The sequence below is a fragment of the Prionailurus bengalensis genome, chromosome A2 (genome assembly GCF_016509475.1).
Source record: "Prionailurus bengalensis isolate Pbe53 chromosome A2, Fcat_Pben_1.1_paternal_pri, whole genome shotgun sequence".
Taxonomy (NCBI): Eukaryota; Metazoa; Chordata; class Mammalia; order Carnivora; family Felidae; genus Prionailurus; species Prionailurus bengalensis.
Genome location: NC_057348.1, coordinates 80,795,851 through 80,812,427, shown reverse-complemented (window position 1 = coordinate 80,812,427; position 16,577 = coordinate 80,795,851). Strand labels below are relative to the sequence as shown.

Sequence of the window (16,577 nt, the reverse complement as noted above, 5' to 3'; positions counted from 1 at the left end):
AACCAGGAGAAAATTTGTTCATTTATCAGCCAAGAAGTGCACAAGCCTTGCCTCTCTGTCCCAGACTCCATAAGTGGCACCTGGTGAGAGCAAAGAACAGCCATGTGACATGGAAAGTTTTGCTTACTACAACACCCTGTGAGACGTGTATAATTTGGTGCCATAGTAGAACATGACCAGGGAGATGCCATGCCAGGATCCTCTGAACTGGAGAGCAACTGTTCATTAATTGAAAACCTATTCTCCAGGCACTCCACACACATGTTCTGCATAGCTTCCAGTAAGGTAGCACTATCCCCATTTACAGCTGGGAAAAATGAAGCTTAGCGAGGTTCAGTGACTTGGTTGAGGTCTCACAGGTAAGCAGCAAAGCCAAGGTTTGAAGGTAGGTCTGCCTGATCATGCCATCTTCTTTGATCACATTCAAGCAAACAGCTGCCTCACCAATGGAAAGATTAAAGAATTCTAGAAAAGTCAGTATATGCAGTTTCTCTGCAGCCAGATTGGGTGAAATTTCCCTGACCTTGTTACAGTGACTACTTAGTGTTTCATGCTGAAGAACATGTCTTATTAGCAATGCCTTTGTGATGCTTAGATTAAAAACTTAAATTACAGGGGTGCCTGGGTGGCTCAGTCGGTAGAGCGTCTGACTTCGGCTCAGGTCATGATCTCAAGGTTTGTGAGTTCGATCCCCGGGTCAGGCTCTGTGCTGACAGCATGGAGCCTGCTTGGGTTTCTCTGTCTCTCTGTCTCTCTGTCTCTCTCTCTCTCTCTCTCTCTTTAATAAGCATTAAAAAAAAAATAGACCCGGGGCCCCTAGATGGCTCAGTCAGTTAAGCTTCTGACTTCAGCTCAGGTTATGATCTCACGATTCATGAGTTTGATCCCTGTGTCAGGCTCTGTGCTGAGAGTTTGGAGCCTGGAGCCTGCTTCGGATTCTGTGTCTCCCTCTTTCTGCCCCTCCCCTGCTCATGCTCTCTCTCTCTCTCAAAACTAAAAAAGCATTAAATTTTTTTTTAAAAACTTAAATTACATATTTAAAAAACTAACACAAAGCTACTAATCCTAGACTTGGGTTAGAAAAATTACTTGATAAAGCTGAGGCTCTCCCCTCAAGCTAAAGATAATTTGCACTTGTTGCATCAGGTGATAAAGTTAAGTTTGCACAGTTAAGTTCATTGATTATCTGAGAAAAATGCCATCGACACAAAGTCAAAGACTTCTACAGCTAGACTGCACTGTAATTTAAGAATAGATAACGTGTTAGGAAATATCTGCCATTTTTACTGCTTTACTGCTCTTGGGCCATTCAACCCCCCCACAATGAGCCTATTTCTGCCTTTGTCTTTTTTCCCATATTTTTGTCTCATTTTCTTTTGGCAAACATCAACTTATAAAAACAGAAGTATTTTCTGTTTTCTTTCCTCAACTTATTGTTATCTAAACACGACCTTCCAGATATGCCCCATAAACTCATCCCCCTTGTGTTAAAATACACCTATTTACTGGAAACAATATACACTATATATATAATAATACTGACTCATACATGAAAGGAAAATTCAAGTTCCTCCAAACGTTAATAACTACACAAAGGAGAGCATATGCCATTTATATTACAAAATGAAGGGCAATTTTGTCTTTTAATATCATACATATAAATTGCCTTCACTATTATTGATATAAATTTATGAATCAGTTGATAGTTTATTTTTTGTAAAAGCCATGGTCTTGTCTCTGACACCCCCTGTACTCTCAGGTACTGCCTGGAACAGGGCTATGTGCTTTAGACTGATGATAATAACTGTGCTGCCTTCTTTGCTCTTGCAAAGGCAGTAATTTAAGCAACCTTTAAAAATAAAAATACATAGAATTAAAAATCATGGCTAGAATTCAAGTATGACAATCTGTATTTAATCTGTAATTTTCCTATTTCCATTCTATAAATAGATAACAAATGTCAAATACTAAGAATGTTCAGCAATTCATCTCTAGTTCCCTGCCAAAGAGTAGTAATACTTTTGCTTATGCTCTACATGTTAGATACTATGTAGAATCTAAAGAAGCCCAAAACATGCTGTCCAAGGTGGAACCAGCAGTGGTGTTAGTGAATAAAAGCTGTCTGCTCTGTGTGCCTAAGACATAGCGGTTTACATGCATTATGTAATTTCCTATTCAGCCTTCAAAGAGCACTATTAGTACCCTCACAAAGGAGGAACCTGAGGTGTAGAGAAGGTAAGTTGCCCTTCTAAGGTCCCACAGGCAGTCCCAAGCCATTGACCACCATGCAATGTCATCTCTTCCTTCATGATTCCAGGTACATCAACCAAGAAAAATGTATAAAAGCTTTCTGGGTGCTTTCTCCCAGTACTGATTCTCTTTTTTTTTTTTTTTAATTTTTAAAAAATGTTTATTTTTGAGAGAGAGAGACAGAGTGAGAGCGGGGGAGGGGCAGAGAGAGAGGGAGACAGAATCTGAAGCAGGCTTCAGGCTCTGAGCTGTCAGCACAGAGCCCAACGTGGGGCTCAAACCCACACACCGTGAGATCATGACCTGAGCCGAAGTCAGACACTCAAGCAACTGAGCCACCCAGGCACCCCTACTGATTCTCCTCTTAGGCTCTGTATGAAATACCATGTACATGAGCACACACAGAAAACCCAAATACAGATTACCCTAACTCAGAAGTTGTGCCTTTCCCAGCTGACAGATGATGAGTCAGATGGTGTGCATAGGGCACCTAATATGTGCCAGTTTGACCACACAGACCTCAAAAATCACTAATTTTGCTTTAAACGTTGGACAGCACGAAAAAGAAATAATAGCTTTATTCACTGGGGGACAGGCACTTTGCCAACAAAATGTAGTCTTCCAAAGGGAATAAATGTGAAATTAGTTGAAAGGCATGTTTATGCCACATTGAGGTAAATGTATTTGCCAAAAAAACATGAAAGAATTGAAAACTGCATTTTTAGCTTTATGTTTACCAGAATCATTTACAATTTCTAAGGATTCATTTTACTTCTGAGATTTGGACTGGGGGGTATTATGCAGGTAAGGTACTCTCAGCTGCCTTTGAAGTTAATTTCATCGCTAGTTTAACAATGATTAATAATTTTTTATTTGCAAAATCAGGGTTATTTATGCCTCTTTGCTTACTACCACCGAGCCTTCAGAGTAGTTCTGATATTACTGACAACTAAGATATTGCAATCCCACTAAGGGGCGCCTGGGAGCATAGTCAGTTGGGTGACCAACTCTTGATTTCAGCTCAGGTCATGATCTCACAGTTCCTGGGTTTGAACTCCAAATCAGACTCCACACTGACAGTGTGGAGCCTGCTTGGGATTCTATCTCTCCCTCTCTCTCTCTGTCCCTCCCAACTTGTGCGTGCTCTCTCTTTCTCTCTCTAATTAATTAATTAATTAATTAAAAAAAGATAGCCCACTAAATGGGAAATTACATGGAGAAATTTTCCCAGTTCACTCCTCAGACTCAGCAAATTTTGGTTGGGGAATGGTAAGGTTTGTCAAGGGTGACGATAGAGTAGATGAGGTATGTTTTGAGTGTTTACCAAGAATTTTAGGTAGCAGCAAATAACAATGTGGTGCCTGGTCTAGAAATAGGGACATTGACCAAATTTGACTTGTGGCTATAATCTTTATCATTTTACATTTTACATCATTTTACATCACTATTTGCAATTTTCATTCAAGTTTAAGATAAAAGAACTAAAGAATTGTTTTTACTCGTCAGTACAACAAATAAGATTTTTCCATGGTTTTTCTAAGCCATACTAGCAAAGGCTTTGGGTTGTATATCCTGGTTTACTTGTGGATCCTATTTTTACCCTATTTTTACTGCTGACAATGCCAAAGTTGGTTCTGCAATTCATAGTCCCTTTCCAGCATCCACAGGCCCTGTCATACTGCTTACACTGAGTTTCAGGGAGTTCTCATAAACTATTTTTTCTACCCATTTATTTGTGGTTTACCCACTTCAGCTTGTCCCACAGTGGTTGCTTGGGAGGTCTCTGTCATCCACCCCATGTCCAACCCAACAGATGTGGATTCAGCAAGCAAATCCTGATAAACAGCCTGCTTTCCAAAACCTAGGAGATACTGCCTGTGGTGGCAATGAAGATCTACAGTTTTTAATGGCCTTATGGGACCTTAATGAGGACTTGAGCTTTTATTCATAGTAAGATGGGAACATCTGGTGGATTAGAAGCCATCTGGGGAATTGACATGGTCGTATTTATGTTTTGACAGTTTAACATGGGCTTAGGACACTTTGGGGATAATCCAGACAAGAGCTGATGTTGACTTAGACCAATGTGGTAGCAATGGAGGAACTGAGAAGAGGTAGGATCTTGGGTATTTTGAAATAAAACTCTATTCTGCTTTTAAAATCTTGCTAAGAAGATGCCACAGCCATTTTCAATAATTATTCCAAACACTATAATGTCCACAAATTATTTCTTTGATTTGTCCTCCGTTGTCTCCATGGTTTTTAATTATTGCTGGGATCTCCATTTACTTGTTTAAATGTAGGACCCCAGAGAGAATATAGCTCTTCACTTGGGGTCTTGATGATCCTAAAGGGAGGAATACCTCACTGTTGGAACATTATAAGTTCAAGACTTAATATCTTTCACCTTTCAATTATATTGGCAGACATAATTCTAAGTCAAACAGAATAGTGCCTTACCAAAAGACAAAAATAAGATCACTCCATATTTTTTTTATTTTTATTAAAAAAAATTTCTTTTAACATTTATTTACTTTGGAGAGAAAGAGAGAAACAGAGGCATGAGCAGGAGAGGGGCAGAGAGAGGGAGACACAGAATCCGAAGCAGGCTCCAGGCTCTGAGCTGTCAGCACAGAGCCCAATGCGGGGCTCAAACTCAGACCACGAGATCATGACCTGAACTAAAGTCGGACACTTAATCGACTGAGCCACCCAGGTGCCCTGATCGCTCCATATTTTAAAAGTATTTTTATTACAAAAGTGCTCAGTATCCTGAAATCATCAAACTCAATTTTCATGAGCTCTTATTTACAATGTATTATCTGTGATGAACTACCCCAATACTTAGTGGCTTGATACAACACACATTCATTATCTCACAGTTTCTGTGGGTCAGGAAACCAGACATGGCTCAGCTGAGTCCTCTGCTGCAGATCCTTCACAAGGCTGCAATCACTGTGTTCACCAGGACTCACGTCTGTGGTCTCATCTGAAGACTCAACTGGGAAAGGCTCCTCTTCCAACCTCATGTGGCCATTGGCAGAATTCAGTTCCTCAAGGGTTGGACTGAGGACCTGAGTTCTTTGCTGGCTATTTGCCAGAGGCTACATTCCTTGCCACGTGGGCCTCTCCAATCTCTTAAAGTAAGCCTCTGCTTACTTTATCAAAGTGAGCAGAAGAGAATCTGCTGGCAAAATAAAAGTCATAATCTCTTGTAACCTGATTGTGGAAGTGGCATCCACTGACATTTGCTGCTTTCTATTTTTGGAAGCAAGTCATGGGTTCAGGCCATATTAAGGAGGTGTTTACACAAGGGCATACGTATTAGTAGAGAAGAACATGGAGTGGCTTTTCAGAAGCTGTCTGATACATATCATTTGTTTAGGATATATTAGGCATCGTCCTAAGCCTCCACCATGAAGCTTCTATGGTGGGGAGGGGACAAAAATGAAAACAATCAGTAAAATGTATACTACATCTGATGGTGATAACTTACCACTGAGGAAAAGCAGGGAGTATTTGTTACTGCTAAACTGGTAACAGGAGACATCATTTTAAATACAGAGCTAGGAAGGTCTCATGGCCACCCAGTGTATTGACTCCACCTTAGTTCCTCCCCCACTCCAACTTTACCCTGTGCCAGGCTTGAGGATTCAAAGGCAGATGGAACAGCATGAAAGAAACAGAAAAGTACCAGGAGCAGAGTGGTTAGAAGCATATATTCTGAAGCTAGCATGTGTATTTAAATCCTAGGACTATAACTACAGGCAAATTGTGCCTCAGCTTCCTCATCTGTAAAATGAGAATAATCATACTTAGCCCATAGGGTTCTTGTCACTTAATACTTGTTAGAACATACAGAACACTTCCTGCACATAGATACCAAGATACTAAGATCCCATCGAGACGAGAAAGCAAATTTAACAGTAATAGAGATACTAAAGAAGGATTTACCAATTCCATTCCATTTAAGACCATGGATTTGGGGTTTTAAAGGGGAAAAAATAAACCTGAATCTTTATTAAAATAAATATACTATGGGCTAAGAAGTCATAAATACCAGAGTTTTGGGTTTTTTGGGGTTTTTGTAGTATTTTGAAGAAATTATCAGCAATTCAATTATCCTGTTCCAAAAATATTATCATGGATAAATGGATACCACCTTTTATAAGCTAATTTTCTGTACCCAATTCAACAAATTTTATTCACAAAGCCTTTGGGTCATGCTATTTCTCAGTTATCAGTTAATCTGGACATTTTATTACTTCTAGTTTTCTTTTGTGGAAACAGGCTTGTGTCTCTTCACAGTTCTCACTTGCCCTACTTAAAATTAAATAAAACCTCCTTAGACTATTTTGCTAATGATTAAGAGGGCAAATATTACACTAAAATATAAAATAACACTATATTTTTTAGGAACTCCTGAGTGGCTCAGTCGATTAAGTGTCCGACTTTGGCTCAGGTCATGATCTCCTGGTTTATGGGTTCGAGCCCTGTGTCAGACTCTGCTGACAGCTCAAAACCTGGAACCTGCTTTGGATTCTGTCTCCCTCTTCCTCTGCCCCTCTTCTGCTCACATTCTGTCTCTCTCTCCCATCCCCCCAAAATAAATAAACATTAAAATATTTTTTAAAATAACACTATATTTTTTAAAGCATAATTTAAAGAGAAATGTAAATAGAGACAAATTAGGTGAACCTTGATTTCCTATTAACCTGTGAAAGATAACCTGGACTCCTCTTCCAGAGGCTTTTTCTCTAGTAGTAGTAACAGTAATAGTGTTGTTGTTCCTGAGGTGTCTGGGAGTCTAGGAGTGCTGGAATATAAACTAAGTCACAAGGATTCAGGGAATACATGCTGAGCAAGAAGCAGGGGGCAGCAGGTCAGGACTACGCTTCCTCAAATTTTAGCATCCAGGGAAAGGAGCCATAAGATCAAGGTCAAAAGCTTTTTGTTAAATTTTTAAGGGTAGAGAGACCTGAGCACTTTTTGTTGGCAGAAAAAATCAAAGGAGAGGAATGAAATGAAAACACAACCCAGGGGCGGCAGTTAATAGTGAAAATTCCTTCCTTAAGCAGATGGGAAAGGATTGGAAGGGACACACATAGAGTGGTTTGATTGATTTCACTTCCTTTTAGCTTTTCTTCCCCCTAAAGCTTCCCAGGTGCTTCTAATGAACAGCCAGGAGTGAGCCCCACCGCCATGTCTAGGACATTTCTCTGAACAGCTCAGCAAGGAGTGATATCCATTCCTCTAAGCCTGACGCACCTGGTCCAGGAGGCTTTGTTGGAGTTAGCACATTCTATGTCTCATTCATACCAATGTTCTTTAGCTTTAGATGATCCCTTTCCCCTTTATCTTTAAGAGTTGACCCTTCAACCACAGGTGGAACAGTAACTAAGAAGATGGCATGGGAGGAAACCTCGATAACCAGAATGTTATTAATTTTTCCAGAGCTGAAGAAAGTTCCAAACAACATCCCTCCAGACATTGTTAAACTTGACTTGTCATACAATAAAATCAACCAGCTTCGACCCAAGGAGTTTGAAGATGTTCATGAGCTAAAAAAATTAAACCTCAGCAGCAATGGCATTGAATTCATAGATCCTGGTAAGTTCCACAGAGTAGCCCTTTAAATGGGTGATGAATATTCCCTGGGTTTTTTTTCCCCCTTTATGGCAACATGTATGGTAAGTACAATTTAGTTTTGAAAAACCTATATAATGAAAATTTTAAATTAAACATGATGCTTAAATCAGAATTTGTTTGGCACTCAGAGAAATATTTACCAAAATGTTGCTTTATGAAGGATGTATAACTGTATATTACTAAGCAACAGTTATTCAGTTGGTCCAAATAAGTGTTTTGTAGAATGGATTTTAAAAATAAGAATATGTGGTCAATAATATGTTAAACATGTAGTGACTTTTAAAGGAAAATTCAGATTTGGCATTTTCTTTGCTATTCATGAAGTTCCAATTTGTTTAAAGTAAACTTGAAACAATCTGCTAAGTACCAAGCTCATAAATTCATATAAAATGTGTTCAAGCCAGATCCAGATGTATTTTATCTAATCCCAGATCCAGATTAATTTTCTTTTCCATCCCTCAAATCTCTTCTCCATTTGCTAATAATAAAGCCTCTGGCGAAAATGAGCATGTTAAGTAAACACACTGGATTTGGAAAGAACTGAGAATTACTGCAATATTGATCACATTTGGAACATACATAACACACATGCCTTCATAGTGCTGCTTCAATATGAAAACTCCAGTCTATAAAAATGATTATCGATACTATTAATAATATAATGTTAATGTTATAAATGTTTTCAATTCAGTTGTTACGTCTGCTTTACTTAATGATAATTTAATGCCATTAATAGAACAGTAGGATTTTAACATTGTAGAAGTACAAATTGAGAATGAATGTTCTGGAGCTTCAAAGGCATATTTTAGTATTTGTAACATCTTTTAAAATATTGAGAAATCATAATTTAAGGGGTGTCTGGGTGACTCATTCGGTTGAGCATCCAACACTTGATTTTGGCTCAGGTCATGATTCCAGGGTTGTGGGATTGAGCCCTGCATCAGGCTCTGCACTGAGCTTGGAGACTGCTTGAGATTATTCTCTCTCCCTCTCTCTGTCTGTTCCCCGTTCACACTTGCATTCTCAAAAAAAAAAATCATAATTTAAAAATTTCCCAAAGGAACAGCATTATGCTACACTTATACCTTAGCCTGTATAGACTTGGGGGTGTCTCTAAATCATGAGGTCAAAAGCCATTTTCATTTCACAGTGAATAAGAATACAACAGAGATATCCTTCTCCCAAATGAAGTGATCATCATGTTAGTGTGGAGGTCAGTGACTGATAGCCAGTCTCCACAAAGCCAGGCCACAGGGTGAAGAATCTGGAGATGGAGACCCTCTCTTGCTGCAAGAGAACCAAAGAATTGCAAGACAAGCATGCCTTGTCACAGGTCCCTGGGCTTTCACGTATCCAGAGCATCAGTGCAATCGAGTTTTAGAGTTATCTCTAAAAGAGACTGAAATGTTTGTTATTCTAATGGCCTAAGTTAAATTTATTAAAGGAGTGAGTAATGGTACAACAATATTTTAATTGTAATGGAACCAGTGTATAAAGAAAACTAGAGTAAAATGAAAAAACAGTGTAGAGATAGATAATAATGCAACGTGGGTTTGTTTTACTTCGAGTGATATTTTTCCCTCATCAACTATGAAGTTCCCATAATTGCAAGGATTCCTTTACCATCCTTGAGATCTCCTGAAGCCTCCTGAACTTGTTTACCCAATGTGTTTTCCTTGCTGACTCACAAGGTGAACTCTTGTTACCAGCAATAGTATTCTTGTTTTCTCCTTTGTTCAATTCAGTCCCAGGAAGGTATTTTCTACATTAACAAATATGTGTTGAGCACCTGCCATATGCCAGCCACTTTCTTGGTATGTCTTCTGGAACAACAACAAAAAAATCTCCACACTTCAATAAGTCAAAATAGCCTAAAGAAGTTTCTAAAATAAAAGACCTTCTATATTTCAGGACCTATGAGATGAAACAGTGTCAAAGTAAACTCTGTTAACTACTTATGTTAGCAGGTATACAAATGCAATGAGATTTACTGGGGTCTTTTAATGTTTATTTATTTTGAGAGGGAGCAAGCAGGGGAAAGGCAGAAAGAGTGAGAGGGAGAGAGATAACCCCAAGCAGGTTCCACACTCAAAGCCAATATCAAGAGTTGGGCACTTAACCAACTGAGCCACCTGGTGATTTACTGGTTTTAAAAAGCATGAAATAACAATCTCATAAAATGCCAGACTTTATTGCAAAAGAGAGAAAGAAGACACCCTATTAAGTATTTATCTCCTTTGAGAAACAAATGAAAACCAGCTTTCCCAAATGCCTGAATACATATGGTTTAAGTAAAAACTATAGCACTTTCAAAATAAAATCTAGGAATGTTTTCACATGCTTTCAGTCTAAAGGGCTGACTTGTTTCAAGGAAAGTAAATTGTGAAATCATTGACTTACAGAGTGTTGGCAAATAGGGGGGAAAATGCAGTGTCTTCAAAGCTGTCATTATACTGGCTGACGTTTTGCTCCTCCCCAGCTCCCTGCCCTCTCCCAACACTCCCACCCAGGCCATTGCTTTTGCACCAAAGTAGAAAGAATTCTTTTTAGGGGAAATTATGCATTTTGTCTGAGAACAAATGATATGAAAATGGCTCATGATATTGGTATTAGAGCACATTTTCCAAATCCAAAATATGGACATTATATACCCTAAGTATTTTAAAACAGTATTAAGGGGTTCTGGGTGGCTCAGTTGGGTTAAGCATCCAACTCTTGATTTCAGCTCAGGTCATGATCTTTTGGCTATGAGATGGAGCCCCATGTTGGGCTCTGTGCTGGGCGTGGAGCCTACTTAAGACTTTCTCTCTCTCTCTCTGTCTCTCTTCCTCCTTCCCTCCCTCACTCAAAAATAAATAAATAGACAAACAAAAAACCGTAATGAGAAAATGTTTGAAATAGCAGCAAAATGTTTGAAATCAAAGTTGACCAGTGAATTCTAGGGTTAGTCCACATCAACTAAAATCTATGTTTAGATTCCCTTTTTACTCCTGGAGGGGGAAAAAGAGTTTTGTTGTCTTATTTCGTGTTACATATTTGATATTTGCTAATTACCCACCCTCCAGCAGAATTAAATACATATGGATTCAGAACTGATAGCTACCACAGCTTGCCAAAACACAACCAGATTTTTCAAAATGTTGATAAAAATTGTTTAGTTTTAGACTCTACAGGAATATATTCCCTCCCCCTAAAAAGGGAAAAGCTTCTTCCTAGGCATTTTCAGAGTTTGCTGTTGTCCCAGGGAACTGTCAGATCATCACCATACACATTTTTTCGTTTTTTATGCACTTATGTCTTACATTTGAAATATTTTCCTAATTCATGCCTTTTTTTGGTGGCATCTTTCCAGTGAGTATTTAAAAAATGCACATGAGCCCAGAAACCATTTTTAGAAAGCTAACATAAAAGTGATTTTTGAAATAAAATATTGTAGTCAATTAAATCAAGGGAAAAGCTTTGTGTGAGCAAAAACATACTCCGGAATTTTGCATTGAGACACGTTACCGTTAGGAAAATATAATTAAGACCAAAATCCTCCAACATGGAAATTCTCTCCACAAAGGTAGTTGAGGAAAAAAGAAAACATTTATTATTGAATAAGCACTAAACCAAGATGTGACGCACATCACAGGCAATCTTCTAAGCGATTGCAAAGCTGAAAACGCAATACTTACATGTTTTCAGGATAAGCAACTCGTCCTCAAGTGAGAGGGCTTGACAGCATTCTTTGTCATACATGGGGCATCTTCACTCTATCTGGTAATTGAGGTGGCCAGTTATGTTAGCTAATTGGCTTTACCCAGAGGAAAACAAATTCCATCTTCGTGACTAAGGAGCAAGGCCCCTACCTTCCCTCAGAAACTGGGAGATAAGGGAACTGGCTCCCCTGAAGTTTACATTTCAAAGAGATGGCTCTCAGGTCCTTTAGGAAGACACTCCTGGCTCATAAAGTTGACAGAATCCCTGGTTAGGCTTCTAAAGGATATGTATACATTTCAAAGAGAGGATAAAGTACTTAAAATTACAAGTTTTCTAAAGTAGAGCTCTGAGAAAAAGGAGAGGAGGGAATTTTTTTTTCAACAAGGAGAATTAGGTCTCTCATTTTTGTATATGTGTCCTTATAATACGCCAAACAGTTGCATGTAACCCAGCTACTCATTGCGTTAATAACTACTTTCTGTTTCTAGCTGCTTTTTTAGGACTCACACATTTAGAAGAGTTAGATTTATCAAACAACAGTCTACAAAACTTTGACTATGGCGTATTAGAAGACTTGTATTTTTTGAAACTCTTGTGGCTCAGAGATAACCCTTGGAGATGTGACTACAATATCCACTACCTCTACTACTGGTTAAAGCACCACTACAACGTCCACTATAACGGCCTGGAATGCAAGATGCCTGAAGAATACAAAGGGTGGTTTGTGGGAAAATATATTCGCAGTTACTTTGAAGAATGCCCCAAAGACAAATTACCAGCCTACCCTGAGACATTTGATCAGGATCCGGAAGATGATGAATGGGAGAAGATTCATAGGGATCACACAGCCAAGAAGCAAAGTGTAAGAATCACTATAGTGGGATAACTTAGGAATTGTTTTGGTTGCAACTGGTTTTGAATTTGCTATACCGGTGTCAGAAAACCATATGTTTACATTTTGATTAACTGTGTTGCCTATTTATGCAGGGTTATCCAGTTACAGGAAGGTTCCCTTAATTATTATTTTTATTGTGAGAAATTCTAGCAACCAAGGGAATACTTCCATCCCGCTTGCCTGCCTGTTTGCAGACCGGCCTTTGGTGACGGTTCCACACTGGTAAACTGCGGGAGTTGGGTCCTAATGATGGCATTGGAATTTCATAACATCCTGTATATATGTTTTTACTGCCTTTTGAAAATAAAAATTTTAAAAACTTGGTTCATTTTTATATGCCTTGTGAGAGCTGCTTGTACACACCTAAAGATGATCAAAGTGAAAATATATGAGCGCTTAGGAATAATAAAATATCATTCTCTCCCCTCTGCCCCCTCCCACTTTTTTTTCCAGCAAGTCAGCTTATACATAGAATAAAATTCCATTTCTGATTCCTGTGCATTCCAAAATGTGATCCTGGCAAACCCAAATTTTCAAGTGCTCTTCACTGATTCTTGCAAAAAACAAAACAAAACAAAACAAAACAAAACAAAAAACTGTCAAGCTAGACCTGAAGGAGAATTGTCACAAATAATAAATAAGAGAATCTGAGAATTATATTGGAGACTGGCCAGAAGATGGGACTCAGAAGAAGTTGTAGATGGTGTGAATCATAAGCAACGAAGAGGTATAAACACTAGTGAATGTGGAAATAGTGCTGATTTTTGAAAGAATTCAGACTGGGGAGCCACCTGCCAGTGGGAAATGCCTGAGCCCTTCCTGCTAAGCTAATATGTCAAGCATAAAGCAAAGGATGAAATTAGAAATCAGGGTCAGGATTTGGGATGAGGTAGAAGCAAACAGGAGGCAGTGATATCAATAGCAACTGAGTAAGGAGGCAGTGTCCAGGAGAAGCCCCATGATATGAGTTTGCAGGTTAGAAATCACTCACCCAGAGAAGCAGATCAGCACAAAAAGAGGAAATACCTGGAGACAAACCCCATCAGCTTGTGTTTTGATAGTTAGCTGTACTATTACAAAAATAAAATGAAAAGAAATATATACATATCCTTTACAATACCACTTTTTTCGGGATACCTGGCTGGCCCAGTCAGTTGAGCAACTCTTAATCTCAGCTCAGGTCGTGATCTCACAGTTCATGGGTTCGAGCCCACGGTGGGCTCTGCACGGACAGTGCAGAGGCTGCTTGGGATTCGGTCTCTGTCCCTGACCCTGACCCACTCTTTCTCTCTCTCTCTCTCTCTCTCAAAATAAATAAACTTAAAAAAAAATTTTTAAACAACTTTTTCCTTTTTATAGACATTTCCCTTTCACTCTGAGTTGAATACATTTTCATTCTTCTATCAAGGTATTCCTACAAAGTTTAGCAACTGGTCTCATTTGATCCTTGCACAAAGCATACAAGATAGTATATGACAAATAGTTTCTTTCATATACAAATAGTGTATGACAAATAGTTTCATAAGCACCTACTAGATGCCATACACTGTGCTAAAAGCTTCACATACTCTATTTCTAATTCTCAACAAGATCCCTCTGAGGGAGGTAATACTATCTGTCTTTTCTAGATGAGGAATCCAAAGCTTGGGGTTTAGGTAGCTTGGATAACGTCACAGAGCCAGCGGGTGACAGAGCCAGCATTCAGGTCCATCTTAGCCCTGGCTGCCGGGCAGGTGTGCAGAGCACTCTCACAGTCACTGTTGGCCACGGCTGCGTCACATCAGAACTTGCAGAATCAGACCCCAGAAGAGGAATAGGTACCAGGAAAGTTAAGCCTTTTTGTCCAGAAACACCAGCGAGGGCAGCTGGCAGGAGAGAGTCTTTGGCCCAAGTCATTTAGTACATACCAGAAACCAAGAGAACGGGATGCTGGAAGAATTGCTGGAGCTAGTGGTTCAGGGAAGGACCCTAGATTAAGAGGTTCTAACCACTCTGCCCATTTTACCAGTGGTTGGAATTAGGGGGAGAGACTTATGCATACTTGGGTCTCAATGCAAATCTTCACCTTACTGTTCAATCTGTTACCAGAGTGTGAACGTTCATGAACACTCAGAAAAGTAAGGACACAAGACCTGAAACAGCCAAGATGTGACGGTGGAAAAAGCCTGAGTGGGACCTCAGTAGGAGACCAAGTCACGTGGTAGGGACACAAGGGTTCTGGGAGGAAAAAAAAAAAGAGATTAAATCCGATTCAGACAAAGGGCCCATGTTACTCTCTGGTTCAGTTTTTGGAGGCTAGTTGGTGATTTGATTGGTTGATTTTTATCGACAGTGTCACCCTCCACGTCTAATTGGAAATAAAGCGCTAGCAATGCATAGAAATTGATCCAGACCATCCAAAAGTAAGTTAGAGTTGTTAGTATCTCCCGGGACTGAAATTGAAGTACATTTTTGAAAGCTTAGGATTTGCCCCTTCTCTGTATCAGAGTTTATACTTTTCAGGGAAGTATAGTTGATCAATGATGGAATGAACAATTAGGTACATCCCCTTCTGCCAATTTCTTGATAGTTTAATAACTTGCCTTTGAAACTGCCTTCTGTTCAATAGATGATGAGGGTCAGGAGATTTAAAAAAAAATAAGTATATTTTGTGGCAGTCAAAAATATAATAATCCTGGGGCGCCTGGGTGGCGCAGTCGGTTAAGCGTCCGACTTCAGCCAGGTCACGATCTCGCGGTCCGTGAGTTCGAGCCCCGCGTCAGGCTCTGGGCTGATGGCTCAGAGCCTGGAGCCTGTTTCCAATTCTGTGTCTCCCTCTCTCTCTGCCCCTCCCCCGTTCATGCTCTGTCTCTCTCTGTCCCAAAAATAAATAAACGTTGAAAAAATATATATATAATAATCCTGAGAACTACATATTTGAACATACATGTTTAAATGTCACTTGGCTATTTATCCAAATGTTACTTGAGTATTTGGATAAATACTCAAGTTTTGTTTTGTTTTGTTTTAACTTTCCTGCTAATCCTGAAATTCCCTAATTTTTCTGAAGTAAGTAAGATTCACTTCAAGCTGAGGTCTCTTGAGTCCTAAGTCTGAGTCAGCTCAGACCTACTGCCTGGTTATTTGGGAAAGATATTTAACATTAACCAGTTCAGAGTTTTCATTTACTAATCATTCATCCTCTGGAGCTTTATGCCCTATATCAACTAACATCTGTTTCTGAAAATCTGTTTCTCCTGCTCTGGCAAATAGAAGCAATTCAGTACTAAGAATCTACTTGCCTAAATTCTATGAGACATCGAGGCTCCTTTCTTCAGGAGGTGTGGGGTATTGGTGTGTACAGGAAGATGTAATATGTGACTAACAAATCCGTATCAATGCTAGAATGAATAACAACAACACGAACGTGGCAGGCAGACTGGAAAATTACTTCATAATCCTGTTCAAAAAAATGTCAATATTGTATCTCACAAATTCTAGAAGCATAAACATGCAACTCCAAGGGTATCCACAAGTCAAAGCTTCTTCCGGACTGCTCTAATCTTGCAGTCATTGAGTGAGTGTAGAAAAATTAGGGATGGCTCCTCATCCCTAATATATCTGTTTTACTCCAGCACAACAACACAACTGCTGAACTTAAAAATCACTTGTGGGGGCGCCTGGGTGGCTCAGTTGGTTAAGTGTCCGACTTCGGCTCAGGTCATGATCTGGCAGGTTCATGAGTTCAAGCCCCATGTCGGGCTCTGTGCTGACTGCTCAGAGCCTGGAGCCTGCTTCAGATTCTGTGTCTCCCTCTCTCTCTGCCCCTCCCCTGCTAGTGTTGAGTCTCTCTCTGTCTCAAAAATAAATAAACACTAAAAAAAAAAAATCACTTGTGTACCCTTGCCAAACATTTGCTAAAGTGTTTTAGCATATACTCTGCACACTTGATTGTCACAATATTAGAGCAAGCATTTTCTCCCCTGCCTTCATCTGCCTTTTAAACATTTTAAGATAACAATTTAAAGCTAATTTTATTATAGAGTTTTTGCAGACCAGGATTTTGTACAACTCTTGTGGCCATTCAGCCAAATAGCTCAAA

At 39.3% G+C, this 16,577-nt stretch overlaps 2 protein-coding genes across 2 annotated transcripts in view; one reads left to right on the top strand and one right to left on the bottom strand.

Annotated features, from left to right (window-relative positions):
* Positions 1 to 12,819, top strand: part of LRRC17 (leucine rich repeat containing 17) — a 34,276-nt gene extending 21,457 nt beyond the window's left edge. Inside the window, exons 3-4 of the mRNA XM_043588671.1 lie at positions 7,705 to 7,860; positions 12,090 to 12,819. Coding sequence (XP_043444606.1) covers positions 7,705 to 7,860; positions 12,090 to 12,487 — 554 coding nt within the window. The 3' untranslated portion in view covers positions 12,488 to 12,819. The remainder of the gene's footprint in view (positions 1 to 7,704; positions 7,861 to 12,089) is intronic.
* The window catches only part of FBXL13 (F-box and leucine rich repeat protein 13), a 218,262-nt gene that overhangs the window by 98,948 nt on the left and 102,737 nt on the right, over positions 1 to 16,577 (bottom strand). The window lies entirely within an intron of this gene.